The 25,247-nt window shown below is 45.3% G+C and overlaps 1 protein-coding gene and 1 gene segment (V, D, J or C); one reads left to right on the forward strand and one right to left on the reverse strand.

Annotated features, from left to right (window-relative positions):
• The first annotated feature begins 543 nt into the window (after positions 1-543).
• LOC136654351 (vomeronasal type-2 receptor 26-like) lies at positions 544-5,940 on the forward strand. Its single transcript, XM_066631318.1, has 4 exons — positions 544-1,311; positions 1,619-1,846; positions 2,793-2,919; positions 5,030-5,940. Exons 1-4 carry the CDS (start codon positions 544-546, stop codon positions 5,938-5,940), a joined length of 2,034 nt encoding a protein of 677 aa, XP_066487415.1.
• A 10,682-nt stretch (positions 5,941-16,622) lies between these two features.
• Positions 16,623-23,375, reverse strand: LOC136653544 (Ig heavy chain V region XIG14-like; the record flags this gene model as incomplete). The annotated part of the segment is given in 7 exon segments: positions 16,623-16,631; positions 18,180-18,442; positions 19,500-19,506; positions 21,532-21,544; positions 22,152-22,162; positions 22,267-22,586; positions 23,312-23,375. Coding segments are annotated over 7 exon segments (687 nt in total), but the record flags the coding sequence as incomplete, so codon positions are not given.
• Between the last annotated feature and the right edge of the window lie 1,872 nt (positions 23,376-25,247).

Below are 25,247 nucleotides of genomic sequence, written 5' to 3' on the forward strand. Positions count from 1 at the left end.
GATTCGTCCCAAACTACGAATATCACACCCAAAAAAACCTCATTGCTGTCATCGGGGGACTGAGTTTTGATATCTCCTTTTGTATAGCAGATATCTTAGGTCTCTACAAGATCCCACAGGTTGGACCTCTGCATGGGGACATTATGATTTTTACTTATTTCATATATTCTGCTTGTCATCCAGGGACAATTGTGTGGGTGGGGTTGTGTTTGACAGAAAAACCAAGCTTTGTCATATATTTAAGGACATCCTAATGCTGTATGGTTTCAGAAAGTTTGAGGGAACAGGATGATCAGAGTGCAGTCAAGGATATTGAGAAGATTTCTTGACAATGTCTATTTTTCATTCATTGAATTATACTCCCAAATATTGAGCGGAAGTTTCCTTGATCTAAACAAAACAAACAAACAAACAAAAAACAAATTGAATCAGATGTGTAGCTTTATTTATTGCATAAAGCAATGCCGTTTTATGTTTTAGATCACATATGGATCATTTGCTCCAAGGGAGAGAGATTCAATGCAGTACCCTTCCTTTTACCGAATGGTCTCAAATGAAGTCCATCAGTATATGGGGATTATTCAAATACTTCAGCATTTTGGATGGATGTGGGTTGGATTCTATGTTGTGGATGATGATAGTGGAGATCATTTCTTGCAGGCTGTAGAGCCACTGCTGCCCCAAAATGGCATCTGCTCAGCCTTCACAGAGAGAATCCCAAGCCAAGGTCGTTTGCTTACCATTAACGAACTGAACGATATGGCCTCCAATATTTTCCAACCTTTCAAGGAAACGAAGGCCAAAACGTTCATTATCTATGGTGAAACTCTGACCATTATGTGGTTGAGCACATTAATGGTTTTAGCAGGTCTTGAATATAATGAGGGAAAGGTATGGATTATGACAGCCCAGATTGATTTTACGCTGAGAGGTCTTTTAGTAAACTGGGATTTTCAACTGTTTCAAGGCGCAATTTCCTTGGCAATTCACTCTGAATTTATTCAGAAGGTGAAGCATCATTGGAGCAAAGGAGATGGTTTTCTCAAGGACTTCTGGGAGCAAGCTTTTGACTGTTCATTTCCAGATCCCAGCATGCCAGAGAAGGAGGATAAAACTTGTACTGGGAAGGAGAAGCTGGAGAGTCTTCCTGGGTCCGTTTTTGAAATGGTCATGACTGGCCATAGCTATAGTATCTACAATGCTGTCTGTGCTGTAGCACATGCTCTAAATGCCATGTTCTCATCAAAATCCAGCCGTAGAGCCATGGTGGAGGGTGAAAGCGTTGAACTTCTAAATCTTCAGCCTTGGCAGGTAATGCCACAAAATGGAATGGTTCTGAGACAGTGCATAAACTACTAATAGGTTACTTCTCTTCCATGACTAACTAATGGAAGCAGATTTATACATTGTATACATGCAGTATTCTTATCTTACCTCCTATACTTGACACCTGAAAAAGGTAAATTGTAATGTCACTGTTTCCTACCACTGCAACATTCCTGCAGTTTCAGGATAGGTGCATGTTGCAGAAACTCCCTAATACTAGCTGAGAGACAATTGTAAACCTAAATTCAACGTGTTTGTGTTATCCCTTTGTTTTGTTATTTCTTTTAACTAGCTTCACCCATTTCTTCAAGGCGTTTCATTTAACAACTCAGCTGGGGAAACGGTGTCGTTCAATGATGACCGAGAAATGGGAGCTGGGTTCGACATAATGAACATCGTCGTGTTCCCAAACAAGTCTTTTATCAGAGTGAAAGTTGGGAGGGTGAATCCGAAGGGTCTTGGAGGAAACGAATTCATCCTTGATGAAGATATCATTGTGTGGCCCCCAGGTTTTAACCAGGTGTGGATTCTGGGGTATTTGTGGGGGGTTGTATCAGAATGGATGAAATCATTTTTGCCGCTTGAACTGACCCCAAACTTTGTTGATCAGCTTTGATACTTTGGCCACCTCTTCCATTCAGAGATGAAATAGAGATAATGCACTGAAATGCTGAATAGCTATATTTCAAAGGACATCTGCAAGAGGGATCTGAAGGCCTTAGGAGTGGACCTCAACAGGTGGGAAACCCTGGCCTCTGAGTGGCCTGCTTGGAGGCAGGCTGTGCAGCATGGCCTTTCCCAGTTTGAAGAGACACTTGGCCAACAGTCTGAGGCTAAGAGGCAAAGAAGGAAGGCCCATAGCCAGGGAGACAGACCAGGGACAGACTGCACTTGCTCCCGTTGTGGAAGGGACTGTCACTCCCGAATCGGCCTTTTCAGCCACACTAGACGATGTTCCAAAACCACCTTTCAGAGAGCGATACCAGAGTCTTTCAAGACTGAAGGTTGCCAACAACATATTTCAAAAAGCATTTGAGTACAATTTTATAGTTTTTTATATATAGTAAATCTTTTTCATGCCCTGATTAAACTTTGCAAGGTTGTGATAGAGCAAGGGGGAAAAAAGGCTACAAAACTTGTATGAACCCCTTTTTTGAGGGGAGATGAGGCACTCACCTGAACAGACTATTCTGATTTTCTAGTCTCAAATCCTCAGCGACGAAACCGAGGCTAAAATCCTATGCAAACTTTCATGGGAGGAAGCCCCATTGAATACAATGGGATTTACTTCTAAATAGACATGCATAGGATCGTGCTGTAAATGCAAAAAAAAGGCAGATTTTTGCATCACAGATTCTGAATCATGCCATGTCAACTGATCCATTGTTTCTTCTTAGATCAGCTTATGGGCAGAGGAATTCTAATTTTTTTTTTCCATCCTAAAAACTCTCCATCTTTGTGGATAGGCACCTCCTTTTTCTACGTGTAGTGAGTCCTGCCACCCTGGTTTTCAGAAGAGAAAGAAGGAAGGGGAGAAGTTTTGCTGCCATGATTGTGTTCGTTGTCCAGGAGGAAAGATTTCTAACCAAAAGGGTAAGTAACATTATGCACAAAACATTCTGGTGCAGGGGGTTTAAGTGGGTGTCAATGTGTGAAGTGTTTAACTCACTATGGTGTACCGCTTGGCATGTCGGTGCTGTGCTACCGAAGGGTTAGAAAGCTTCTACCACATGCCCATTCTTGATGGGACATTCCTAAAAAGAGATCACTTCCAAGGATCACTTCCTTTTGCAATGGAGTTGGTTCACACCTGGAAACTGTGAGTTGCGTTCACAAGTTCTTAACTGATGACAAAATGGCGACAGCTAGAGCAGCCATTTTCAACCACTGCCGTGGCACACTGATGTGCCGCAGATGGTCTGCAGGTGCGCCGTGAGAGTTTGGACTAGGGTCTATTAATAGGGCTATTGGAGATGTGAGACAGCATGGTGCCTTGTCAATTGTCAAAAAAACTAATGAGGTGCCTTGACAATTTGTGTCAATAATATTGACAATTTGTGACAATGATATTATAATGCCTTTATACAAATCAATGGTAAGGCCACACCTGGAGTATTGTGTCCAGTTCTGGTTGCCCCATCTCAAAAAAGACAAAGTGGAAATGGAAAAGGTGCAAAAGAGAGCGACTAAGATCGTTACGGGGCTGGGGCACCTTCCTTATGAGGAAAGGCTACGGCATTTGGGCCTCTTCAGCCTAGAAAAGAGGCGCCTGAGGGGGGACATGATTGAGACATACAAAATTATGCAGGGGATGGACAGAGTGAATAGAGAGATGCTCTTTACACTCTCACATAACACCAGAACCAGAGGACATCCACTAAAATTGAGTGTTGGGAGAGTTAGAACAGACAAAAGAAAATATTTATTTACTCAGCGTGTGGTTGGTCTGTGGAACTCCTTGCCACAGGATGTGGTGATGGTGTCTAGCCTGGACGCCTTTAAAAGGGGATTGGACAAGTTTCTGGAGGAAAAATCCATTACGGGGTACAAGCCTTGATGTGTATGCGCAACCTCCTGATTTTAGAAATGGGTTATGTCAGAATGCCAGATGCAAGGGAGGGCACCAGGATGAGTTCTCTTGTTATCTGGTGTGCTCCCTGGAGCATTTGGTGGGCCACTGTGAGATACAGGAAGCTGGACTAGATGGGCCTATGGCCTGAGCCAGTGGGGCTGTTCTTATGTTCTTATGTGTGCCTTGTCAGTGTGTCATGAGATGAAAAAGGCTGAAAATGGCTGAACTAGAATTACCAAAGGAGGCATTTTTCTTTGCCTCAGTCAATGAATTGGTATATTTTCTCATTGGTATTTCTCAGTCGGTACGAGTTTCTCATCTTCACGTGATACCAGTGAGTTGGAATTAAAACCTCTCTAACACTGTCAAGACTTCATTTATTGATTCTCATGACTGGTTCTTGCATGACAGCTATCAATTAAATTGATTTCCAGATGCCCAGACTGTGGGTGGAACCGCTTAGGTGCAGTCTCAATCTACAGACTGCCCCAAGAACATCAAATACCTTGGTAATGATGGCATTAAAAATCAATGCACACACTATCACTGTGCACATTTCTTTAGTTCTGTTGGCAACCTTCAGTCTCGAAAGACTATGGTATCGCACTCTGAATGGTGGTTCTGGAACAGCGTCTAGTGTGGCTGAAAAGGCTGATTCAGGAGTGACAACCCCTTCCACACTGGGAGCAAGTGCAGTCTGTCCCTGGTCTGTCTCCCTGGCTATGGGCCTTCCGTCTTTGCCTCTTTGCCTCAGACTGTTGGCCAAGTGTCTCTTCAAACTGGGAAAGGCCATGCTGCACAGCCTGCCTCCAAGCGGGCCGCTCAGAGGCCAGGGTTTCCCACCTGTTGAGGTCCACTGCTAAGGCCTTCAGATCCTTTCCGTCTGATCTGGTCCGGAGATACATTTCTTTAGCACTCAAACTAATTATTATAGCTCGGTCCAATGCCCTCTCACTACACATCATGTAGCTGTGCTAAAGACAAGCAGACTTCATGCCTGCAGGGGAGAGGGGCTGACCAGAAGGCCAATGAGAGACAAGTAAAAACTTTTTATTTATTTACTGATATATTGTTCCCTTTGTAAACAGACCGGTGATGGTACAATGGCCTTTTTTTCCGTTTCTTTTACAGACATGGATGACTGTTTCAATTGTCCACAAGGTCAATATCCAAGCAAGGACCAAAACTGGTGCATCATCAAAACTATAATCTTTCTTTCTTATGAAGAACCATTAGGGATCGGTTTAGCTTTCTTGGCTATTTCTTTTTCTCTGCTTACTGGGCTGATCCTTGGATTATTTGTTAAGCACAAGGAGACACCCATAGTCAAAGCCAACAACCGGGATATAACTTACACTCTCCTCATCTCTCTCCTGCTCTGCTTCCTCTCTTCCTTCCTCTTTCTTGGAAAACCTAAGACGGTCACCTGTTTACTCCGACAATCTGCTTTCAGCATCATCTTCTCAGTGGCCGTTTCTTGTGTCTTGGCCAAAACCATCACTGTGGTGGTGGCTTTCATGGCCACCAAACCAGGGTCCAGCATGAGGAGGTGGGTGGGGAAAAGACTGGCCTACTCTATTGTCCTTTCCTGCTCTCTTATTCAAGGAGGCATTTGTGGGGTGTGGCTGGCAACCTCTCCCCCATTCCCACACTTGGACATGCAGTCATTGGCCCAAGAAACCATAGCAGAATGCAGTGAAGGATCCGTCATCATGTTTTATCTGGTCCTGGGCTACCTGGGACTTCTCTCCATCATCAGCTTCACGGTGGCTTTCCTGGCCAGGAAGTTGCCAGACGCTTTCAACGAAGCCAAGTTCATCACCTTCAGCATGCTGGTCTTTTGCAGTGTGTGGCTGTCCTTTGTTCCCACTTACCTGAGCACCAAAGGAAAGGCCATGGTGGCTGTGGAGATCTTCTCCATCTTGGCCTCCAGTGCTGGTTTATTGGGTTGTATCTTTTCCCCTAAATGTTACATTCTTGTGCTGAGACCACAGCTGAACACTCGGGACCAGCTGGTAATGAGAAGGAAGTTAAGAATCTGACTACTGTATCACACACATACACACAGACAGTGTCCGTCGAATGAAGACAGTGGCCCTGCTCTTGGTTTCAGCTCAGTCTATTTGGCACTTACGTTCCAAGGAAACAAAACTAATATATAACTGATTCCTTTCATTAAAACATCCTACCAGGGTGACTATGTTTTGATCAGTGATGTTTTTCCTTCATTCTAGACCTTAATCTTAAGATTATGACCTCAATCTTGTCTAAGTTAGGGTCTGAGCTCCAGCGCCAGTGCTGGTTGTCATAAACATGCTGTTAAACATGTTTACAGCACCCCCTAAGTAGGAAGCGCTGGCACCAGGCCAGCAACAGTTGGCACTGGGACCAGTGCTAGCAAAAGAACAATGCACCACTGCTGGGGGTACGTTGCACTGCCAGGTGGCAGTGCGGCTTCTGGGGGCTAGGGAGGGCAGAACTGCATGGGAGAGGGGAGGATCGGGCCCGGGAGGTGGGTGGAGACGGCGGTAGGTTCTGCCATTCTATCCTGTGCTCCCTCCTGCCCGGGCAGCCTGACACGCCCCCCCCCGGGTGTGCTGCTGCACAAAAATGGGCACGGATCTGAGGAGACCCACCGGTGCTGCAGCTGCTTTACCCGAGAGTAAGGGAGTAAGCACGCCCTTACCCCGAGGAAACTCCCGGCGCTAGCCGTGCACCCATAGGACTCTGCAGTAGCCGTTTCAGCTGGGAACTCTGGGTGCTTCCAGGCTTAAGAGTAGTCTGCGAGCTGGCATAGGTCCAAGGAGACCCACTGGTGGCCAGTCAGCTTACGAGTTTGTTAAAAAAAAAGTTTTTTGCTCACTTCTCTGTGGCTGTCTGACCCCACCCTCTACAGTAGCGCATCACACATACTCTTGTCAGCAACACTGCATGCTGTGGCTGGCGAGAAATAGGAATGGGCTGGCAGAAATCTACCAGCTCCACTTCACATGTTACACGAGAAAAGGTGTGAGAAGTTACAGTATTTTCATGCACAACCACCAAACTGTGTGGCGGGCTTGTATACGTTTTTAGCACCTTCTTCCAATTTGCTTTGGCTAGCAGTTGTATAGAGGTAGAAATATATGAATGCTGCTGAAGATTTAAATGTTCTGGTTTTTAATATCTCCCCATCTAAGGTTCTGTTTTAACAAGTTGGTGCGAGATTTGCGGGCTTTTGGGATGCCTGGGTGAATAAAACTTCATTACGACCATTGCTGATTGTGATCTTGACCTGAAATGTCCAATTCATTAAACTCTAACAGGATCAGCAGACTGAAAACCACCAGGGGAAGGTTTTTGTTTGCGCCTAGATTCACTTCCTCCCACTGTGCCTCTTGCACAGTAATACATGGCCGTGTCCTCAGGTTTCAAGCTGTTCATTTGTAGATACATTCGGCTATTTGAATCCTCTCTGGAGATGGTGAAGCGTCCTTTGGCTGCATCTGAGTAATAAATGGGGTTTGAGCTGGTATGTATAAATGCCACCCATTCCAATCCTTTTCCAGGGGCTTGCCGAATCCAGCTCATTGCATAGCTTCTGAAGGTGAAGCCAGAGGCTTGGCAGGAGAGACGAAGGGACTGTCCAGGCCTTTTGATATCGCCTCCGGATTCCACCAAACGGATCTCTGATTGGACACCTGGAGAAAAAAAAAAAACTTTATAGTGACCTGCTATGGAGATCCACTAGCAAGCAGCGTCTGTATGGGAAAGGAGAAATAATACCTGTGCAAATTGCAAAGAAGATTACAATGTGTTGCCAGAGCATCATTTAATCTTGTTGCTTCCGATTGCTTGACTGGTAAGCTTGAGAGCACAGATAGGTTGTCTCTCTGCTTATGACAGGGGCAAGGGAACTGTAGGACGGTTTTAAAGAGGATGTTCCCTCTACATTTACATACACCGCAGTATAATAGAGAAGCACTGACCTTTAGCAATCTCTGTTTGTCTCCGAACCCAGAGAACAAATGTTTTGGAAGATGCGGTACTATGGCTTGCCTTACCTATAAGGAGGAAAAGGGCAAAAACTAGCAAGTGAAAGTATATAACAGGAAAGAAAATGTGGATCAGAAATGAAATGAAAATAAAAGAAGTAAAATATGCCTGTTACCTTCTGTTTGGGGGAAGGTTTGATTGATACCAGGAACATTTGCATTTACATATTTCACTTTGGGGCAGAATTTGCAGCAGACCAAGGTGATCCTGTGCTACTTTTGTGGTGTGTTTCTGAGAAGAGGAAAGTGTTTGACTTGTAATGTTTAATACAGCATGTTTAATACATGTTCACTGGCATGCCCCTTCACTGAAGAATTCAGCTTGCTGCAAACTTTTGTAGTGTCAAACAAGCTTCTTTATTAAGCACCAACAAACATATGCTTAAATCTCAAACAAAAGCAATGAAGAAGGGATCACCTCCCCCCCACACACACACACAAGTCACAAGGGGGTAAGGAAACTAAACTCTCACAAGCTTGCATAAAGGTTCTTGCCTGCCAGGATCAATAAAGATAACAGTTTATAGGGTATCATGCTGGCAAGAGAGTAAAGAAATTTTATCACATACCTGTACAAGTGGTGCCTCGCAAGACGAATGCCTCGCACACCGAAAAACTCGCAAGACAAAAGTGTTTTTGCGATTTTTCTGGTGACTCGCAAGACAAATTTTTCTATGGCTGTGCTTCGCAAGACGAATTTTTAAAATTAAAAAGTTGAAGCTTTGTGCTTGAAATTTTTGAAATCCTCTGTACAGTATGTATGCCTTTAAAGAGCACTTAATAAACACTTTGTAAACCAAATTTGACTTTGTTCTGACTTTTTTTGCCCATAGGAACGCATTAATTAAATTTCAATGCATTCCTATGGGAAACCGCGCTTCGCAAGACGAAATTTTCGCAATACGAAACGACTTGCGGAATGAATTAATTTTGTTTTGCGAGGCACCACTGTATTTCCAATACCTGATTGGAAATCAGGCAGAGCAGATCACTGCAAACGCAATAATTTTCTATAGGGTCAATCCACATCAAGTGATCAAATGCAGTGATGCCATCAAATGGTGTGAAATACAGATGTGATTGAACTAGGGTGGCCAGTTACAATGAAGGACAGAGTGGCTGTACCTTTAACCATAGTATAGGAGGGGATTTTGGCAGGTGAAACTTTTAAAACCCTTCCAGGTTGAGTGACACCTCAGACCCCTTGGGACCCATGAGATGGACTTGTTGAATGAAATTTATGGTGGAAATCAGAACCAGGGCTGATAACTAGATTTGATGTTTTATTAATGCATTTGGAAGACACTGTCATCTGAAGAATGGTCAAGAAAGGTTATAGTTTGAGGCAATTAGAGTTTTTTTTAATCTACTTTTTCATGTTATTATTAATGCACAGTTAATGCAGGGGACTCAGGACATTGAAGGAAGTGGTTCTGTTCAAGAAAATCCCATTTCCCCAACACTCAAACCTCAACTTCACATTTCTAAAGAACAACAGTGGCAATGTTTAGAGTGTCCCCTTCAGGCACAGAAGGAAATAAGGACAACATCAGCCCCTACAACCAGCAAATCATATGTAGAAAGAAGAACACACAACACCAAACAACTCTACATTGAAACAACAGCAAGCCCCGCTTCCCCTTCTTGTACGATGCCAGACTCTCTCTGAGTCACTGTGTCGCGTACACAGTAATAGATGGCTGTGTCTGCAGCTGTCAGGGAATTTAATTGGAGAGAATATTGATTATCAGTACTGGCGATAATACTGATTATTGAATAATATCCAGTAATGAAGATTCTGCTGCTGAAGCTAGGGGCATAATTGGTCTTCCAAGTGGAACTACTGTAGTACATTCTCCCTAACCATTCCAGTCCTTTGTTGGGAGGCTGGCAGACCCAATGGTGAGCAGATCTATCTTTGGTGGAGCTACCAGTCACAGTACAGATCAGTCTTAGGATTCCCCCAGGCTTCACTGTTCCTCCTCCAGACTCAGTTAGTCGCACTTGAGAGAGGGTCCCTGGAAAAAAGGAAGGAAAGAAAAATGTCCTTTATTTTTGAGGTTGAGGAAAAAAAAATAGGAGAAAACAAAATGTGGAAGGTTCAAAAAGCTTGTTCAGGTCTCAGGATTGTTCCCAACACTTGGCTATCTTTGTTCCCTGAAGCCAATACAAAATGGGCTGTTTACATCTCAAAGGAATAAATAAATAAATTTCAGTGAAATTGTTAAGTAATTTCATTTCTGGAATTGTGCAAAGGGTCCCTGGACATAAAATGAATCAGGCAACTGGTCTTTGCCCCCACATAAGAAGAGCTCCACTGGATCAGGCCAAAGGCCATAAGAACATAAGAACAGACCCACTGGATCAGGCCATAGGCCCATCTAGTTCAGCTTCCTGTATCTCACAGCGGCCCACCAAATGCCCCAGGGAGCACACCAGATAACAAGAGACCTCATCCTGGCGCCTTCCCTTACATCTGGCATTCTGACAAAGCCCCTTTCTGAAATCAGGAGGTTGCACATACACACCATGGCTTGTAACCCGTAATGGATTTTTCCTCCAGAAACTTGTCCAATCCCCTTTTAAAGGCATCCAGGCCAGATGCCATCACCACATCCTGTGGCAAGGTATTCCACAGGCCCATCTAGTCCAGCTTCCTGTATCTCACAGTGGCCCGCTAGATGCTTTCAGGGAGCGCACAAGACCACAAGACACAATCTGCATCCTGGTGCCCTCCCCTGCATCCTCTCTCTGCATCCTTTTCTGATAGAAGAGAAAATCCCTGTTATGAAGACTGACCATTTTTTAGGAGTGAGAAGATAAAGAGAGAGAGGACTAATAACTTCATCATGGTTTTTCTCCCAACATGGGCTCTCAAAAGCAAAAGCTCCCTATTTAAGGAGGCGTGTAAGGAAGGATTAATTTGCATATCCTGTGCATGTTTTGTTTTCAGATATTAACAAAAAGTGCAATCCTAACCAACTTTCCAGCACTGGGGTAAGGGCAGTGCAGCTCTAAGGTGAGGGATCAAACATTCCCTTACCTTGAGGAGGCGTCCATGACTGCAGTCCAACTTCAGAATGCAACACATGCCCCATTGGCACTGCTATGTCAGTGTGGGAATGTTGGTTAGAATTTGGGTCGAAAGAACATAAGAATTGCTCCACTGGATCAGGCCAAACACCCATCTAATCCAGCTTCCTATATCTCACAGCGGCCCGCCAGATGCCTCAGGAAGCACCCAAGACAAGATACCAGCATCCAGTTGCCACTCCCTTGTGAAAGCATCTTCTGTTTCTAAGACATTCCTTTGCATCTCCTTAGTCCTGCACCTGATTCCCGTCATGCCAAAATTCATTCTGAATGAAGCCCAAAGGCTTTCACTTCTTCTGAATGAAGCCCAAAGGCTTTCAGTTCAGAAGCCCAAAGGCTTTTCACTTCAGAAGACTGAGGTCTGCACTGAGGTATCTGAGGAAGATCTGGAGAACCCTTTTCCATACCTTAATGGAAAAGAGGTCTGCAGAAAGTGGACCTGGAAAGTGGTCCGCGAGGTCACACACACAAACATGCATGTTTCTAGAACTATGCAGAGTAACAGTTTTGTTACTGGGCATGCTTTGAAGACATGTGCAACATGTGCACTAACTAATAATTTCACCACTATTACTAATAATAAGAATAATCAATAGGATAGTCAGAAACTACCAGATAGTGAAATCAAAACAGGTCATTCCTAAACATTGCTGTTCCAAAACTACTATCCCTTTGTATGTGAATTTTTGGGTTAATTCTCTCTGCAGGTAGAACTTATCACTAAGAACATAAGATCATAAATTCCTCTACCTTCGTCTCTCAGTGGCCCTGTTCCTTCTTGGGAAGGGGAGTTCAGCTCTCATTATGGTGAAGACCCAACAGTGGACATTTTCCATCTTCAGATTCTGACTGAGGGCAAAGTCTGGTGGTAGGCAAAGGGGCCCTGAGATGTCTGCCTCCTCTACAATTCTGCTTCTCACGGAAATAACATCAGAATCAACTCTTGTTACTCAAGAGTTGCACATGCTTTGCTCACAGCTTCAATAGCTGATGTCTCCAGGAAGGTCCTAAAGAGCAAGTGAAGACAACACTTAGCTGGATGGATCAATGTTGAGACTCAGCTTCTTGGGCTGCTCTGGCTAAGCCCTACAATGGAAAATGCTTCCATGCTTCCAGATTTCAGTCCTTGGTGGTTAGGATAATTCAAATTTCATTGATGTTAGAAGGCGAAAGGTTAGAGGCATATAGATGTTTGGAGACAGAGATTTTAATTTAGCATAGATAAAAGCATCAGATTTGGGGGAATTACCTTGATTATGTTGTAAGGCTACGGCTACGGCATTTGGGCCTCTTCAGCCTAGAAAAGAAACGCCTGAGGGGGGATATGATTGAGACATACAAAATTATGCAGGGGATGGACAGAGTGGATAGGGAGATGCTCTTTACACTCTCACATAACACCAGAACCAGGGGACATCCACTAAAACTCTGTTGGGAGAGTTAGAACAGACAAGAGAAAATATTTCTTTACTCAGCGTGTGGTTGGTCCTTGGAACTCCTTACCACAGGATGTGGTGATGGCATCTGGCCTGGGCACTTTTAAAAGGGGATTGGACAAGTTTCTGGAGGAAAAATCCATTACGGGGTACAGACCATGATGTGTATGCGCGGCCTCCTGATTTTAGAGATGGGCTATGTCAGAGGGCCAGATGCAGGGGAGGGCACCAGGATGAGATCTCTTGTTATCTGGTGTGCTTGCTGGGGCATTTGTTGGGCCGCTGTGAGATGCAGGAAGCTGGACTAGATGGGCCTATGGCCTGATCCAGTGGGGCTGTTCTTATGTTCTTATGTTCTTATGACAGGATTTGTTCAAGTTGCGAAATCAACTTGCGTAACCAAGTGGGAATGAAAATTTCTACACCGTTTTGTTGTGGTTGGGGAAACACCTCCCAGAGTGCAACAAACCACTGGCTCCTCCTTTAGCTGTCTCGCAATGGGGGGTTAAAGTAGCCTCATGCCTCTAGAACCTATGCAAAAGCCTATGCAAGAGAGGCAGCTGCGTATGGCACCTAACATGGTGGCGGATGTGAGTCTCACCCCCATGGACGCTGCCTCCCACAACCTGGACAGGTGGCTGAAAATAACCATATCTTACAGCCACACTGGCCAGGACTCATGAGAAGCAGGTTCAGGGAAAGACAAAGCAGGAAAGGATGGGGAAGACACTTTCAGGAGGAGAGAGGGACAGGAAGGGGGGTTCCCGAGTTCTTCCTCAGTGGGGTTTAAATGCCAGACTGAGGCTGATGAGAAATTCAGACTCCAGCAAGAGGGAAGATGAATGAGAGAGCTCAACGGAGCACCAACAGCCAACCTTGCAAAAGGAGGAGCTGCCATGAAGGGGGTAATAGAGTGAAGTGGAATCCTCTTCCCAGGGTATTATTTTTGGAGGCCTCAAAAGTTGGTGCTACCTCAAAGGAAAACCTCTGGCTGGACAGTGGCAGGTTAGTGGTTGGAATGACCAGCAGGACAGGCGCAACAAGACAGAACGTGCAGGCCCGCCTGGAAGCCATGAGATGAACTTGTTGAATGAAATTTTTGGTGGAAAACAGAATCAAGGATGAGAGATGCATTTGATGCTTTGATGCATTTGGAACACACTATCACATGAAGAATGACCATGAGTAGTTACCATTTAAGGCAGAGGTGTCAAACTCGTGTCATAGAGAGGGCTGAACAACATTCATGATGCCTGCTTTGGGGAAGACGTGATGTCATTAGGCAGGAAGTGATGTCATTAAACAGGTCATAACCAAAATCAAGCATTTTTCTCACTTAGGAACTCATTAGCTGCAAATGACAGAAGAGAAAATACGCAAATCTTTATCATATTTCAAGATAAGGGAGAGCCCAATATTCATGTGGGCTGCCTTTTCAGCAGTAGCACCTCAGCACTGCTCAGCAACTGAGAGCTTGAGGGCTGGATAAAAAGCTTTCAAGGGCTGTATCTGGCCCCCGGGATACATACATACATACATATGTTTGACAATCCTGGTTTAAGGCAATGATAGTTTTTCAGTCTGCTCTTCTTGGTATTACTAATGCACAGTTAATGCAGGGGACTCAAGACTTTGAAGGAAGTGGTTCTGTTTCAGGAAATCCCATTTCCCCAATACTCAAACCTCAACTTTGCATTTCTTAAGAACAACAGTGGCAATGCTTGGGGTGCCCCCTTCAGGCGCAGAAGGAAACAGCAGACCCTATCTAGAAAGGAGAATTCGCAACACCAGAAAACTGTTCATTAAAACAACTGCAAGCCCCGCTTCCCCTTCTTGTACGATGCCAGACTCTCTCTGAGTCACTGTGTCGCGTACACAGTAATAGGTGGCTGTGTCTGCAGCCATCAGGGAATTTAATTGGAGAGAATACTGATTATCAGTACTGGTGATAATACTGATTATTGAATAATATGCAGTAATGGAGATTCTGCTGCTGAAGCTAGGGGCATAGTTGGTCTTCCAAGTGGAACTACTGTAGTACATTCTCCCTAACCATTCCAGTCCTTTGTTGGGAGGCTGGCGGACCCAATGGTGATCATACCCATCATTGATGGAGATACCAGTCACAGTACAGGTCAGTCTTAGGGTTCCCCCAGGCTTCACTGCTCCTCCGCCAGACTCAGTTAGTCGCACTTGAGAGAGGACCCCTGAAAAGAAAGAAAGAAAAATGTCCTTTATTTCTGAGATGGAGGAAAAAAAAAATATAGGATAAAACAAAATGTGGTAGGTTCAAAAAGCCTGTTCAGGTCTCAGGATTGTTCCCAGCACTTGGTTATCATTGTTCCCTGAAACCGATACAAAATGTGCTGTTTACAGCTCAAAGGAAAAAATAAATCTCAGTGATATAGTCAAGTAATTTCATTTCTGGAATTGTGCAAAGGGTCCCCGGACATCAAAAGAATCAGGCAACTGGTCTTTGCCCCCACATAAGAAGAGTCCCACTGGATCAGGCCAAAGGCCCATCTAGTCCAGCTTCCTGTATCTCAGAGTAGCCCACTAGATGCTTTCAGGGAGCACACAACACCACAAGACACAACCTGCATCCTGGTGCCCTCCCCTGCATCCTCTCTCTGCATCCTTTTCTGATAGAAGAGAAAATTCCTGTTAAGAAGACTGACCATTTTTTAGGAGTGAGAAGATGAAGAGAGAGAGGACTAAGAACTCCATCTCAGCTGTTGTTTTCCTCCCAACATGGGCTCTCAAAAGCAAAAGCTCCCTATTTAAGGAGGCATGTAAGGAAGGAGTAATTTGCATATCCTGTGCATTTTTTGTTTTCAGATATTAACAAAAAGTGCAATCCTAACCAACTTTCCAGCACTGGGGTAAGGGCAGTGCAGCTCTAAGGTGAGGGATCAAACATTCCCTTACCTTGAGGAGGCGTCCATGACTGCAGTCCAACTTCAGAATGCAACACATGCCCCATTGGCACTGCTATGTCAGTGTGGGAATGTTGGTTAGAATTTGGGCCGAAAGAACATAAGAAGAGCTCCACTGGATCAGGCCAAACACCCATCTAATCCAGCTTCCTGTATCTCACAGTGGCCCACCAGATGCTTCAGGAAGAACCTAAGACAAGATACCAGCATCCAGTTGCCACTCCCTTGAAAAGGACACTTTTGTTTCTAAGACTTTCCTTTGCATCTCCTTAGTCCTGCGCCTGATTCCTGTCATGCCAAAATTCATTCTGAACGAAGCTCAAAGGCTTTCACTTCAGAAGACTGAGGTCTGCACTGAGGTATACCTGAGGAAGATTTGGAGAACCTGAGCTCTTACATCTCAGCTAATCGCTGTCTTTTCCATATCCTAATGGAAAAGAGTTCCTTGGAAAGTGGACCTGGAAAGTGGTCTGTGAGGTCAAGCACACACACAAACAACAACAACAACAACAACAACAACAACAACAACAACAACAACAACAACAACAATAATAATAATAATAATAATAATAATAATAATAATAATAATAATAATAATAATAATAATAGTACAGGTATTTATATACCGCCTTTCCTGGACTTTATTCAAGACTTTATTCAAGGCGGTTTACATAGGCAGGCTTATTAAATCCCCGTAGGGATTTTTACAATTTTGAAAGAATGTTCTATCTTACAAGAACCACAACATTCAGATTTTACTTTCTTGATCTGGTTTCATAAGAACATAAGAACAGCCCCACTGGATCAGGCCATAGGCCCATCTAGTCCAGCTTCCTGTATCTCACAGTGGCCCACCAAATGCCCCAGGGAGCACACCAGATAATAAGAGACCTCATCCTGGTGCTCTCCCTTGCATCTGGCATTCTGACATAACCCATTTCTAAAATCAGGAGGTTGCGCATACACATCATGGCTTGTACCCCATAATGGATTTTTCCTCCAGAAACTTGTCCAATCCCCTTTTAAAGGCATCTAGGCTAGACGCCAGCACCACATCCTGTGGCAAGGAGTTCCACAGACCGACCACATGCTGAGTAAAGAAATATTTTCTTTTGTCTGTCCTAACCTGCCCAACACTCAATTTGAGTGGATGTCCCCTGGTTCTGGTATTATGTGAGAGTGTAAAGAGCATCTCCCTGTCCACTCTGTCCATCCCCTGCATAATTTTGTATGTCTCAAAATATTTCACATTCTGGCTTCCATCCTCCCATTCTCAGAGCAGATGGAATAACTCGGCTCAGCTTGTCAGCTGCTTCAAGGTCGCACGGTGCCGGTGGCCTCGAACTGGCGACCTTCAGATGTTATCTTCAGGCAAATGGAGGCTCTACCCTCTAGACCAGACCTCCTGCCCAAAGATCAGCCTTTGGTAATTTTAATAAGTGCTTCTGATCAGAGGTGACAACTGGTGAGGCCAACTGGTCAGGCCATCACCCCATGGAATGGTGTCGCCCCATGGGCTGGTCTCATCCCCTCCAGGCTGCATCTGTTCACCAAAACTTCCAGGGTCACCCACCTGATTGGATGTGGTCCACGATGATTCCAATTTTTGCCTTAGTGGTCTGCGGTCTCCTTTACAGCCACACCTAATGAAATGAATCCTACATATGAGAATTTGGAAGAATGTCCATAGAGTTCAGTGGGCCTGAGGGGGGACATGATTGAGACATACAAAATTATGCAGGGGATGAACAGAGTGGATAGGGAGATGCTCTTTACACTCTCACATAACACTAGAACCAGGGGACATCCACTAAAATTGAGTGTTGGGAGAGTTAGAACAGACAAAAGAAAATATTTCTTTACTCAGCGTGTGGTTGGTCTGTGGAACTCTTTGCCACAGGATGTGGTGACGGCATCTGGCTTGGACGTCTTTAAAAAGGGGATTGGACAAGTTTCTGGAGGAAAAATCCATTAATATTATTATTATTATTATTATTATTATTATTATTATTATTATTATTATTATTATTATTATTATTATCTATATACCGCTTTTCAACTAAAAGTTCACAAAGCGGTTTACAGAGAAAAATCAAATAACTAATGGCTCCCTGTCCCAAAAGGGCTCACAATCTAAAAAGATGCAAAAGAATACCAGCAGACAGCCACTAGAACAGACAGTGCTGGGGTGAGGTGGGCCAGTTACTCTCCCCCTGCTAAAAAAAGGAGCACCCACTTGAAAAAGTGCCTCTTGCACATTACGGGGTACAAGCCATGATGTGTATGTGCAACCTCCTGATTTTAGAAATGGGCTATGTCAGATGCAAGGGAGGGCACCAGGATGAGGTCTCTTGTTATCTGGTGTGCTCCCTGGGGCATTTGGTGGGCCGCTGTGAGATACAGGAAGCTGGACTAGATGGGCCTATGGCCTGATCCGGTGGGACTGTTCTTATGTTCTTAAACTACAATTCCCAGTAGGCCTTGCAAGTCTTCTTGTTGTCTGGTGTGCTCCCTGGGGCATTTGGTGGGGCCGCTGTGAGATACAGGAAGCTGGACTAGATGGGTATATGGCCTGATCCAGTGGGGCTGTTCTTATGGGCCTTACTCTCAGGAAAGTGTGCAAAGGATTTAGCCCAATGCAGCCTTAGTGGTCCTGTAAAGTTGAAATTGCAGTAATGGGGGCTTCTTTGTTTTCTGATGTTGACCTTTGCATAGAAGTGGAAGTTCTATCTTCTGAAACAGCTTCCTCTTTTTGTACATCCCTCCTTTGCACTGGCCCCACTGTGTCATATCGGGCACAGAAATACATGGCTGAGTCAGCAGCTGTCAGGGAGTTCAGCTGGAGGGAGAATTCATTCCTGGAGGTGTCTGCAGAAATGGTTGCACGGCTTTTCAGAGAAGGGGCATATGATGTGCTCCCATCGTAGAGGTATATGCGGGCCACCCATTCTAGACCTTTCCCTGGAGACTGGCGGATCCACTCCCAAATATAACTCTGAGAATTGATGGCAACACCTGTCACTTTACAGACCAAGTTGAGATTCTCTCCAGGTCTCACCATTCCTGGACCAGATGACGTGAGCTGAATGTCCGAAAGGGCACCTTGGAAAGAGAACACGGGAATGAATAAAGTACATCATCTAAACTGTGTCTTAAGAAAACTAAATATTGACCCAAATGTCTGCCTACATCTTGAAATGACCACCAAGAAAAACAAGGAGGATAGCAATAATTTCATTCTGCTAATGGGAAAATGTTTTTAGCGGCAGGGAGGATGAGCCTTTGGACCTGGAAGTTTTTGAGGCTCCCTAATTTGAGGGCCTCTCTTTTGAAGAAGGACTCTCCACAAACCACATCCTCCTTGGGAGATTTGCATCAGTCCTTCTGCCCGCAAGCTATGAACTATAAAGTACAAAGGGACCAGTGGAAGGAGGCTTCAGGGTGGGGTAGAGGGTTTGCTCCTGCCTTCTCCTCGAGGTCCGCTCTCTTTCATTCTCTTTTTCTTTTCTATGTGATGAGAAGTTAAAGATAGATGGAAAGAAAAAGGACAAACCTCTCTGTGACATCAATTTTGGAACCACCACACATATGTATGTTAGGAAACCCAATTCACACAACTAACCCTGCAGCAATACAGTGGCACCAACGCAGCTGAATCCCATGGGATTCAGGAGGCTTCCTTGGTGTAAGAGAACATATGTTTCCTTGTATGAGGGTAAGCCCCCGAAGGCCTAGTGGGTCAACTTGGGCTTGTGCCAATGATATCACATGTTCACGTTGACCCATGAAGGCACATCAGGCCTGAGAAGAGGGTCCAGATTTGGTGGGCACTGCTGTTGCTGAACTTGCCCCTTTCGTGGACCCAATCTACCCAACAGTGCTGGAAAGTTGGATGAGACTGGGCCTTAAATAGTTTAAAAACAACAGTTCACAACAACAATTGAGCAAGCTGAGGAATGGAAAGGAAAGGAAAGGAAATGGGGAAAGGTCTGCTTACTAGGAACAGTTTGCAGAACTTGACTTTCTCACAGGGCAGGCCGAGACTCAGTGGCATCTCAGCAGGGGTCGAGGAGTGCAGACCACACTTAGGGGAGGGGGTGACACCAGTACTGGTCAAAGGGCCAGTGCAGCCCTTGTTGTTCAGCAATGTGTTTCCTTCATTCTAGTTACCACCTTAAACATGTCTAATGTAGGGTGCAATCCTAACTTGCGCTGGAACAGGCAGAGCGAGTTGCCTGTGTTTATTTCAGTGCAAGGTAGGACTGGACTGAAGTGCAACTTGAAGTAAGGGGATTTTATTTCCCTTACCCTGTGTCATGCGCCATCCACCCTATGGGGTTGCTTGGATCTGTACCTGCACTTTAATGGACTTAAATTTGATGGCCATGTGATGCTGGTTCAGCTAGGGATGGGAGTTTGGATCTGGCCTGCACCGCCCCAGCCGTATCACTGCCTCAGGGGCCTGATCCACCTCTCAGGTTGCCCTCCCTCTACCTAAAAATGCTCCCTCCCTACCTCTGTTCTGTCCTCCCACCAACCTCTCCCATCCCATGCTCCAGCCTGCACAAGCTAGCACCTGCTCTGGGGCAGGATCCAGCACTGGCAAACCTACACAAGTCCATGGACTGGCCTAGCCGGCTCCCAAGTAGCCACAAACATGCTTTGCGGTATGTTCATGACACTTGGGAACATTTGCCAGCTCGGGCCAGAGTGGGGGGGGGGGAGTTGGATTGTTCTGCCTGGCTATTATCCTCATAATTCTATTATCTTTATCTTATTATGCTATCATCCTATGGCTGTTCTCTTTTGCACTGTTTTGTGAGTATATCTTATCTGGCTGATGAAGAACCCCTGGTTCCCATATCTATATGGAGTAGGACAAGTACAGGTGTTCCCCGCTCATTAGACAGGTTAGGGACCAGAGCAGTGGTGAAAAGCGGAGATGGTTGAAAAGCGAAACCTGGTCTTTTTTTTTTTTTAGTTTACAGGTGTTGCTTCCAATGCTTTTTTAGCTAGCAAACTGCAAATGACTTTTTTATTTTGAAAATTCCTGCTGACACACAAGGATTTCTGCAAATGGACACTCATTAACACCTTCGAGAATGGGAATAGAATGGGAGCTAAAGTTGGTATGCTCGCTCTCTCTCTCTCTCTCTCTCTCTCTCACACACACACACACACACACACACACACACACACACACCCCAAAACAGTTTGAATCACCACTGTCATATGCAAATCAACCTGGGGGAGGGCAATATTAGCCTTTAGACCAGCAGAGAGAGGTTGAAAGGGTGAAACATACATTGAATGAATGTCTTCTGATTATTACCATGCACTCCCCAAATAAATACAGCCGACAACAGGTATGGAATTAAAATGGGCCACTTTATTAACTTACAACCAGATAGCAACAAGGCAAAAAACAGGGTAAACAATACCCATCCCAAGTGTGGGGTTCTAAGTGGGGGAAACGGCCCTAGCCGTCTACGTCCCCCAATCTCATAGGGCGTCCACCTGACTCCAGGCGTAGCTCAATTGTTATTAAGCCCGCCTTTCACCGTCGCCCGAAGAGGGTAAGTCAGCCGAACTGCTATGCCTTCAGGTCACCCCTGCAAGGCCCCCAAGTTCAGACAAGGAGCTAGCCAGCCTGCCTCCTCGAGCCACTCCAGCATCATGGGAGCAGTTCTGGTTCACCCCTGTCCTTGCTGACTTAGATTGGACACTGAGAAGGTCTTCTGCCTACCTACCCCGCACTTCTATTGCCAGTGACCAGGGCGTTAAAGAGATATATTGCAAACCCAAACGTGCTCCACAGCCAGTCTGAGGTAGGCGAAAACAAACACCATCATAGGGCCAATCAGATGGTGATTAAAAAATTCCTACCCGGTCCTCCAGAGAGCAACCAGCTAATCCCAGAATAGCTACAGGGTGGGCAAGTGGGGGTCGCTTCCCAGGAATGGACTGAGCTGAACCTAGCGCCTGCGCACTAGAAACAGCTCAGTCGTCCCGCCCCCTAAGGCAAGCCAGCCAATCAGCTGGCAGCAAAGCCCTGCTGCCGGCTGATGGGGGAGGAGGCATGACAATCATTGCTAGCGTGCCTCCTTAATTGAAATGTGTTGAAAGAGTGGAACATCAAAAAATGAACTTTGCCAAAAATGAAGGAAGTCAAAAGTCGGGCATGCCTGTAATTCTAAGAATACAGGTTCTGTCTCAGTATTCATGGGGATTTGATTCTGGGACACTCCCCAATACAAAAAAAAAAAAAAAAAAGTGTTAAAGCAGTTTTTAAAAAAAATCAAATCTACATCTATTAAATTATGGCCATTTTTGATTGTGAACTTTGCTACCTTCATGCAGCCTCTGTAGGGCTCTGCATGCTCTGGGGAAAAATTAGGGGTAACAGTGGTAGTAATGGTTGGAATTAGAGTCTATGCACTTGTTGGAGTTAAACTTGTGGTGGAAAAAAGAATCAGGAGTGTCAGCCAAACAGGTTCTTTTTTTAAATGCATTGTCTGAAGGGTGATCACAAAAGATTGCAATTTGAAACAATGATGACTCTTCAGTCTGCTCTTGTGGGCACTATTAATGCACATGTCATTCAGGGGATGCTGAACGTTAAAAGGAAGTCTCCCCTCCCCCCAGAAACCACAGTTTCCGCAATAGTCAAGCCACAATTTTGGATTTCGACCGGAATCCAAGTATGGCTGTGTTTGGAGTGCCCCCTTCAGGTATACAAGAAAAATAGCATCACTATGAGCCCCTCTAGCCTGAAATAGGGGTATGAATGAAGAACTTGCAACACCAGACAAATGTCAGGCAGTTCCTGCTTCCCCTTTTTGTACTATGCCAGACTCTCTCTGAGTCACTGTGTCTCTTGCACAGTAATAGGTGGCTGTGTCTGCAGCTGCCATGGAGTTTAACTGGAGATGATACTCATTCTTGGAAGCATCAGAAGAGAGGGAGACCCTGCTCTGGAAGGCTGAGGCGTAACTGGTGTGCCAGGTTGAACTACTGTAGTATATCCATCCTAACCATTCCAGTCCTTTGCTGGGAGGCTGACGGATCCAGGAATGACCATGCCCACCAGTGATGGTGGCACCAGACACAGTGCAGGTCAGTCTTAAGGATTCCCCAGGCTTCACTATTCCTCTGTCAGACTCAGTCAGTCGAATTTGAGAGAGGACCCCTGGAAGAAAGAAGGACAGAAAAAATGTGCTGTATTTTATCAAAATTATAAGATTTTATCAAAATTGGTTGGCAACCTTCAGTCTCGAAAGACTATGGTATAAGCCTACAGCATCTGGTATTCCCAGGCGGTCTCCCATCCAAGTACTAACCAGGCCTGACCCTGCTTAGCTTCCAAGATCAGATGAGATCAGGCATGTGCAGGGTATAAGAGAGGAAAAATGTGATTGGTTCAAGATAGATAGATATAATCTTAAAATTATTTTCAACGTATGGAATCTGAAAGTATTCCCAATAGCTGGATAGCATTGTTCACCCTTTCCTTTAACTAATGCAAAATGCATAGTCTGAATCTCCTCTCAAAGGAAAAAAAAAATTCTTGGTGAAATTGTCAGATCATGTCATCATTGGAATTCTGGCAAAGGGATCCTGGACATCAAATGAATCAGGCAAGTGGCAATTGCCCCTCCCCCCACATCCTCTCTCCCTACTAGATCCTTTTTCATATAGAAGAGAGAAAATCCCCATTATGAAGACTGACCGTTCTTAAGGAGGAAGAAGACAAAGAGAGAGAGGACTGAGAACTCCATTGCAGCTGTTATGTCCCCCACAATTCGGACTCAGAAGGCAAGAGCTCCTACTTAAGGAGAAGTGTAATGAAGGGGTGATTTGCATATTCCCTGCATACTAGGTTATCAGATTTAAAAGGTCTTGTGTAAAACATACCTCTTCCATCTTCCTCCTCATCTCTTTGGTCTTGCAGGCTGATTCCTGTCATTCCAAAATGCATACTGAACACCAAAAAGCTTCATATCAGATGACCAAGGTCTGCACTGAGGTATCTGAGGAAGTTCTGGAGAACCAGATCTGTTGCATCTCAGCTAATCACCCTTTTTTCCATACCTAATTACTAGTCTAGAACCTCAGCCTTTACAGCCACACCTAGCAGGTCAGGCAGATGGCCCAGGGCACTAGTCTTAGACCAATTAGGCAATGGGGTGGTGGGGGGAAGGTTTCCTGGGTCTGCTTTTAACCATCTCTACTATTGACCCAGCTTTACTCAAGTGATTGGTTAATTGAGCCACTGGAATTGCTTACTCCTGTGAATGTAATGGGCTTCACAGGCAAATGAGCTGAGTCAAAGCCAGGTTCTGTACCATGAGCCTTGCAACCAACACAGGTTTGTTGGCTGCAGCGGCTCAGCCACGGGCAAGGGGAAGCTCTTCCCCTTACCCGTGGGTAAGGGCTGTGCGCCCCAATGGGTCTCCTTGACCTGCGCCAACTCTGCAGGTAGTGCACGTCCGAGGAGAATGGAGCAACTGGAAGCCGCTCCATTCACCCCAGGGACGGGAGTTGGGATCCGGCATAACTGCTGGGTCCCAGCCCCGCCCCTGGCTCCCAGTGCGCCCGCCCATGGGCCCGCCCTCCCCCTGCCCAGAAATGCCCCCTCCCACCCCCTCCCCATGCCCTCCCATGCCTACCTTTGCAGCAACACAAGCGGTGGCGCGGGAGCCACGGCAGAGGCTTCTGCCTCTGTCCGCACGTCAGCGCATTCGAATGCGCTGACATGGCTCCCGCCTAAGGCAGCGCAAATGTGCTTTACAGCACATTTGCAACGCCTTCGGGGCACCTATACCAGCATAAGTGCCAGTTAGGGTTGCGCCCTCAAAGTCTCAGCAGCAGCAGTGGAGAAATGATGCTCTGTTTTGTGTTCCCAGCAAGAGGAGAAGGGGTAAGGAAAGGGAAGGGAAGGGTCCCTTTCCTGGGAACAGTATGCACTGCAGAGCATTAATTTCTCACAGGGGATGCTAGGACTTGTCGTCCTAGTGCAGGGGTGGCCAACCTTTCAACTTTAGGGCTCCTGGACCTTTAACAATTGTGTAGAGGAGGGAATTTCAGCTGCTTCACCTGAAGGTCCAGGATTGTTAAAGGTCCAGGATCCTTAAAGTTAAAAGGTTGGCCACCCCTGTCCTAGTGTATCACCAATGTGGGAAAGATGCTCTGCAAGGAACTCGGGCACCAACACTGGTACTGCCACCTTTCCTCTGTGAGTATCTTGGCTAATATTTTTATTTGTTTATTTTTTCCTGGGCTTCATCCAACCGGTTGGTAATTTTCATGTCTTATGAACGAGGGGCTGTTCTTATGTTCATCCCTGACAATCTCATTTATGCAGTAAACACTGTTGCATATGTGCATTTTGCAAGTTTTTATTCCAGTGTAATGATGTCCTGCTTCTGTATTCACCTGAATAATTCACCTGGATTCATGGGCTCAAACGATATCAATCGCGTTTCAGCATAGATAGATAGATAGATAGATAGATAGATAGATAGATAGATAGATAGATAGATAGATAGATTAGCATATAGGCATGTCTATCTCATCTGATCTTGGAAGCTAAGCAGGGTCAGGCCTGGTTAGTACTTGGATGGGAGACTGCCTGGGCATACCGGGTGCTGTAGGCTTATACCATAGTCTTTCGAGACTGAAGGTTGCCAACCATCTCCCTATACTGAACACTATCTCCCGATCTTGTCTGATCTCGTAAGCTAAGCTGGGTCAGGCCTGGTTAGTACTTGGATGGGAGACTGCCTGGGAATACCGGGTGCTGTAGGCTTATACCATAGTCTTTCGAGACTGAAGGTTGCCAACCATAGAT

This window comes from Tiliqua scincoides, chromosome 5 (assembly GCF_035046505.1).
Source record: "Tiliqua scincoides isolate rTilSci1 chromosome 5, rTilSci1.hap2, whole genome shotgun sequence".
Classification (NCBI taxonomy): domain Eukaryota; kingdom Metazoa; phylum Chordata; class Lepidosauria; order Squamata; family Scincidae; genus Tiliqua; species Tiliqua scincoides.

Excerpts from the sequence above, each read along its gene's own strand:
- LOC136654351 (XM_066631318.1), top strand. The coding sequence starts at position 544 with ATGGTCTCAAATGAAGTCCATCAGTATATGGGGATTATTCAAATACTT. Across the intron at positions 1,312-1,618 it reads TAAATCTTCAGCCTTGGCAG|CTTCACCCATTTCTTCAAGG; the intron begins GTAATGCCACAA and ends TCTTTTAACTAG. Across the intron at positions 1,847-2,792 it reads GGCCCCCAGGTTTTAACCAG|GCACCTCCTTTTTCTACGTG; the intron begins GTGTGGATTCTG and ends CTTTGTGGATAG.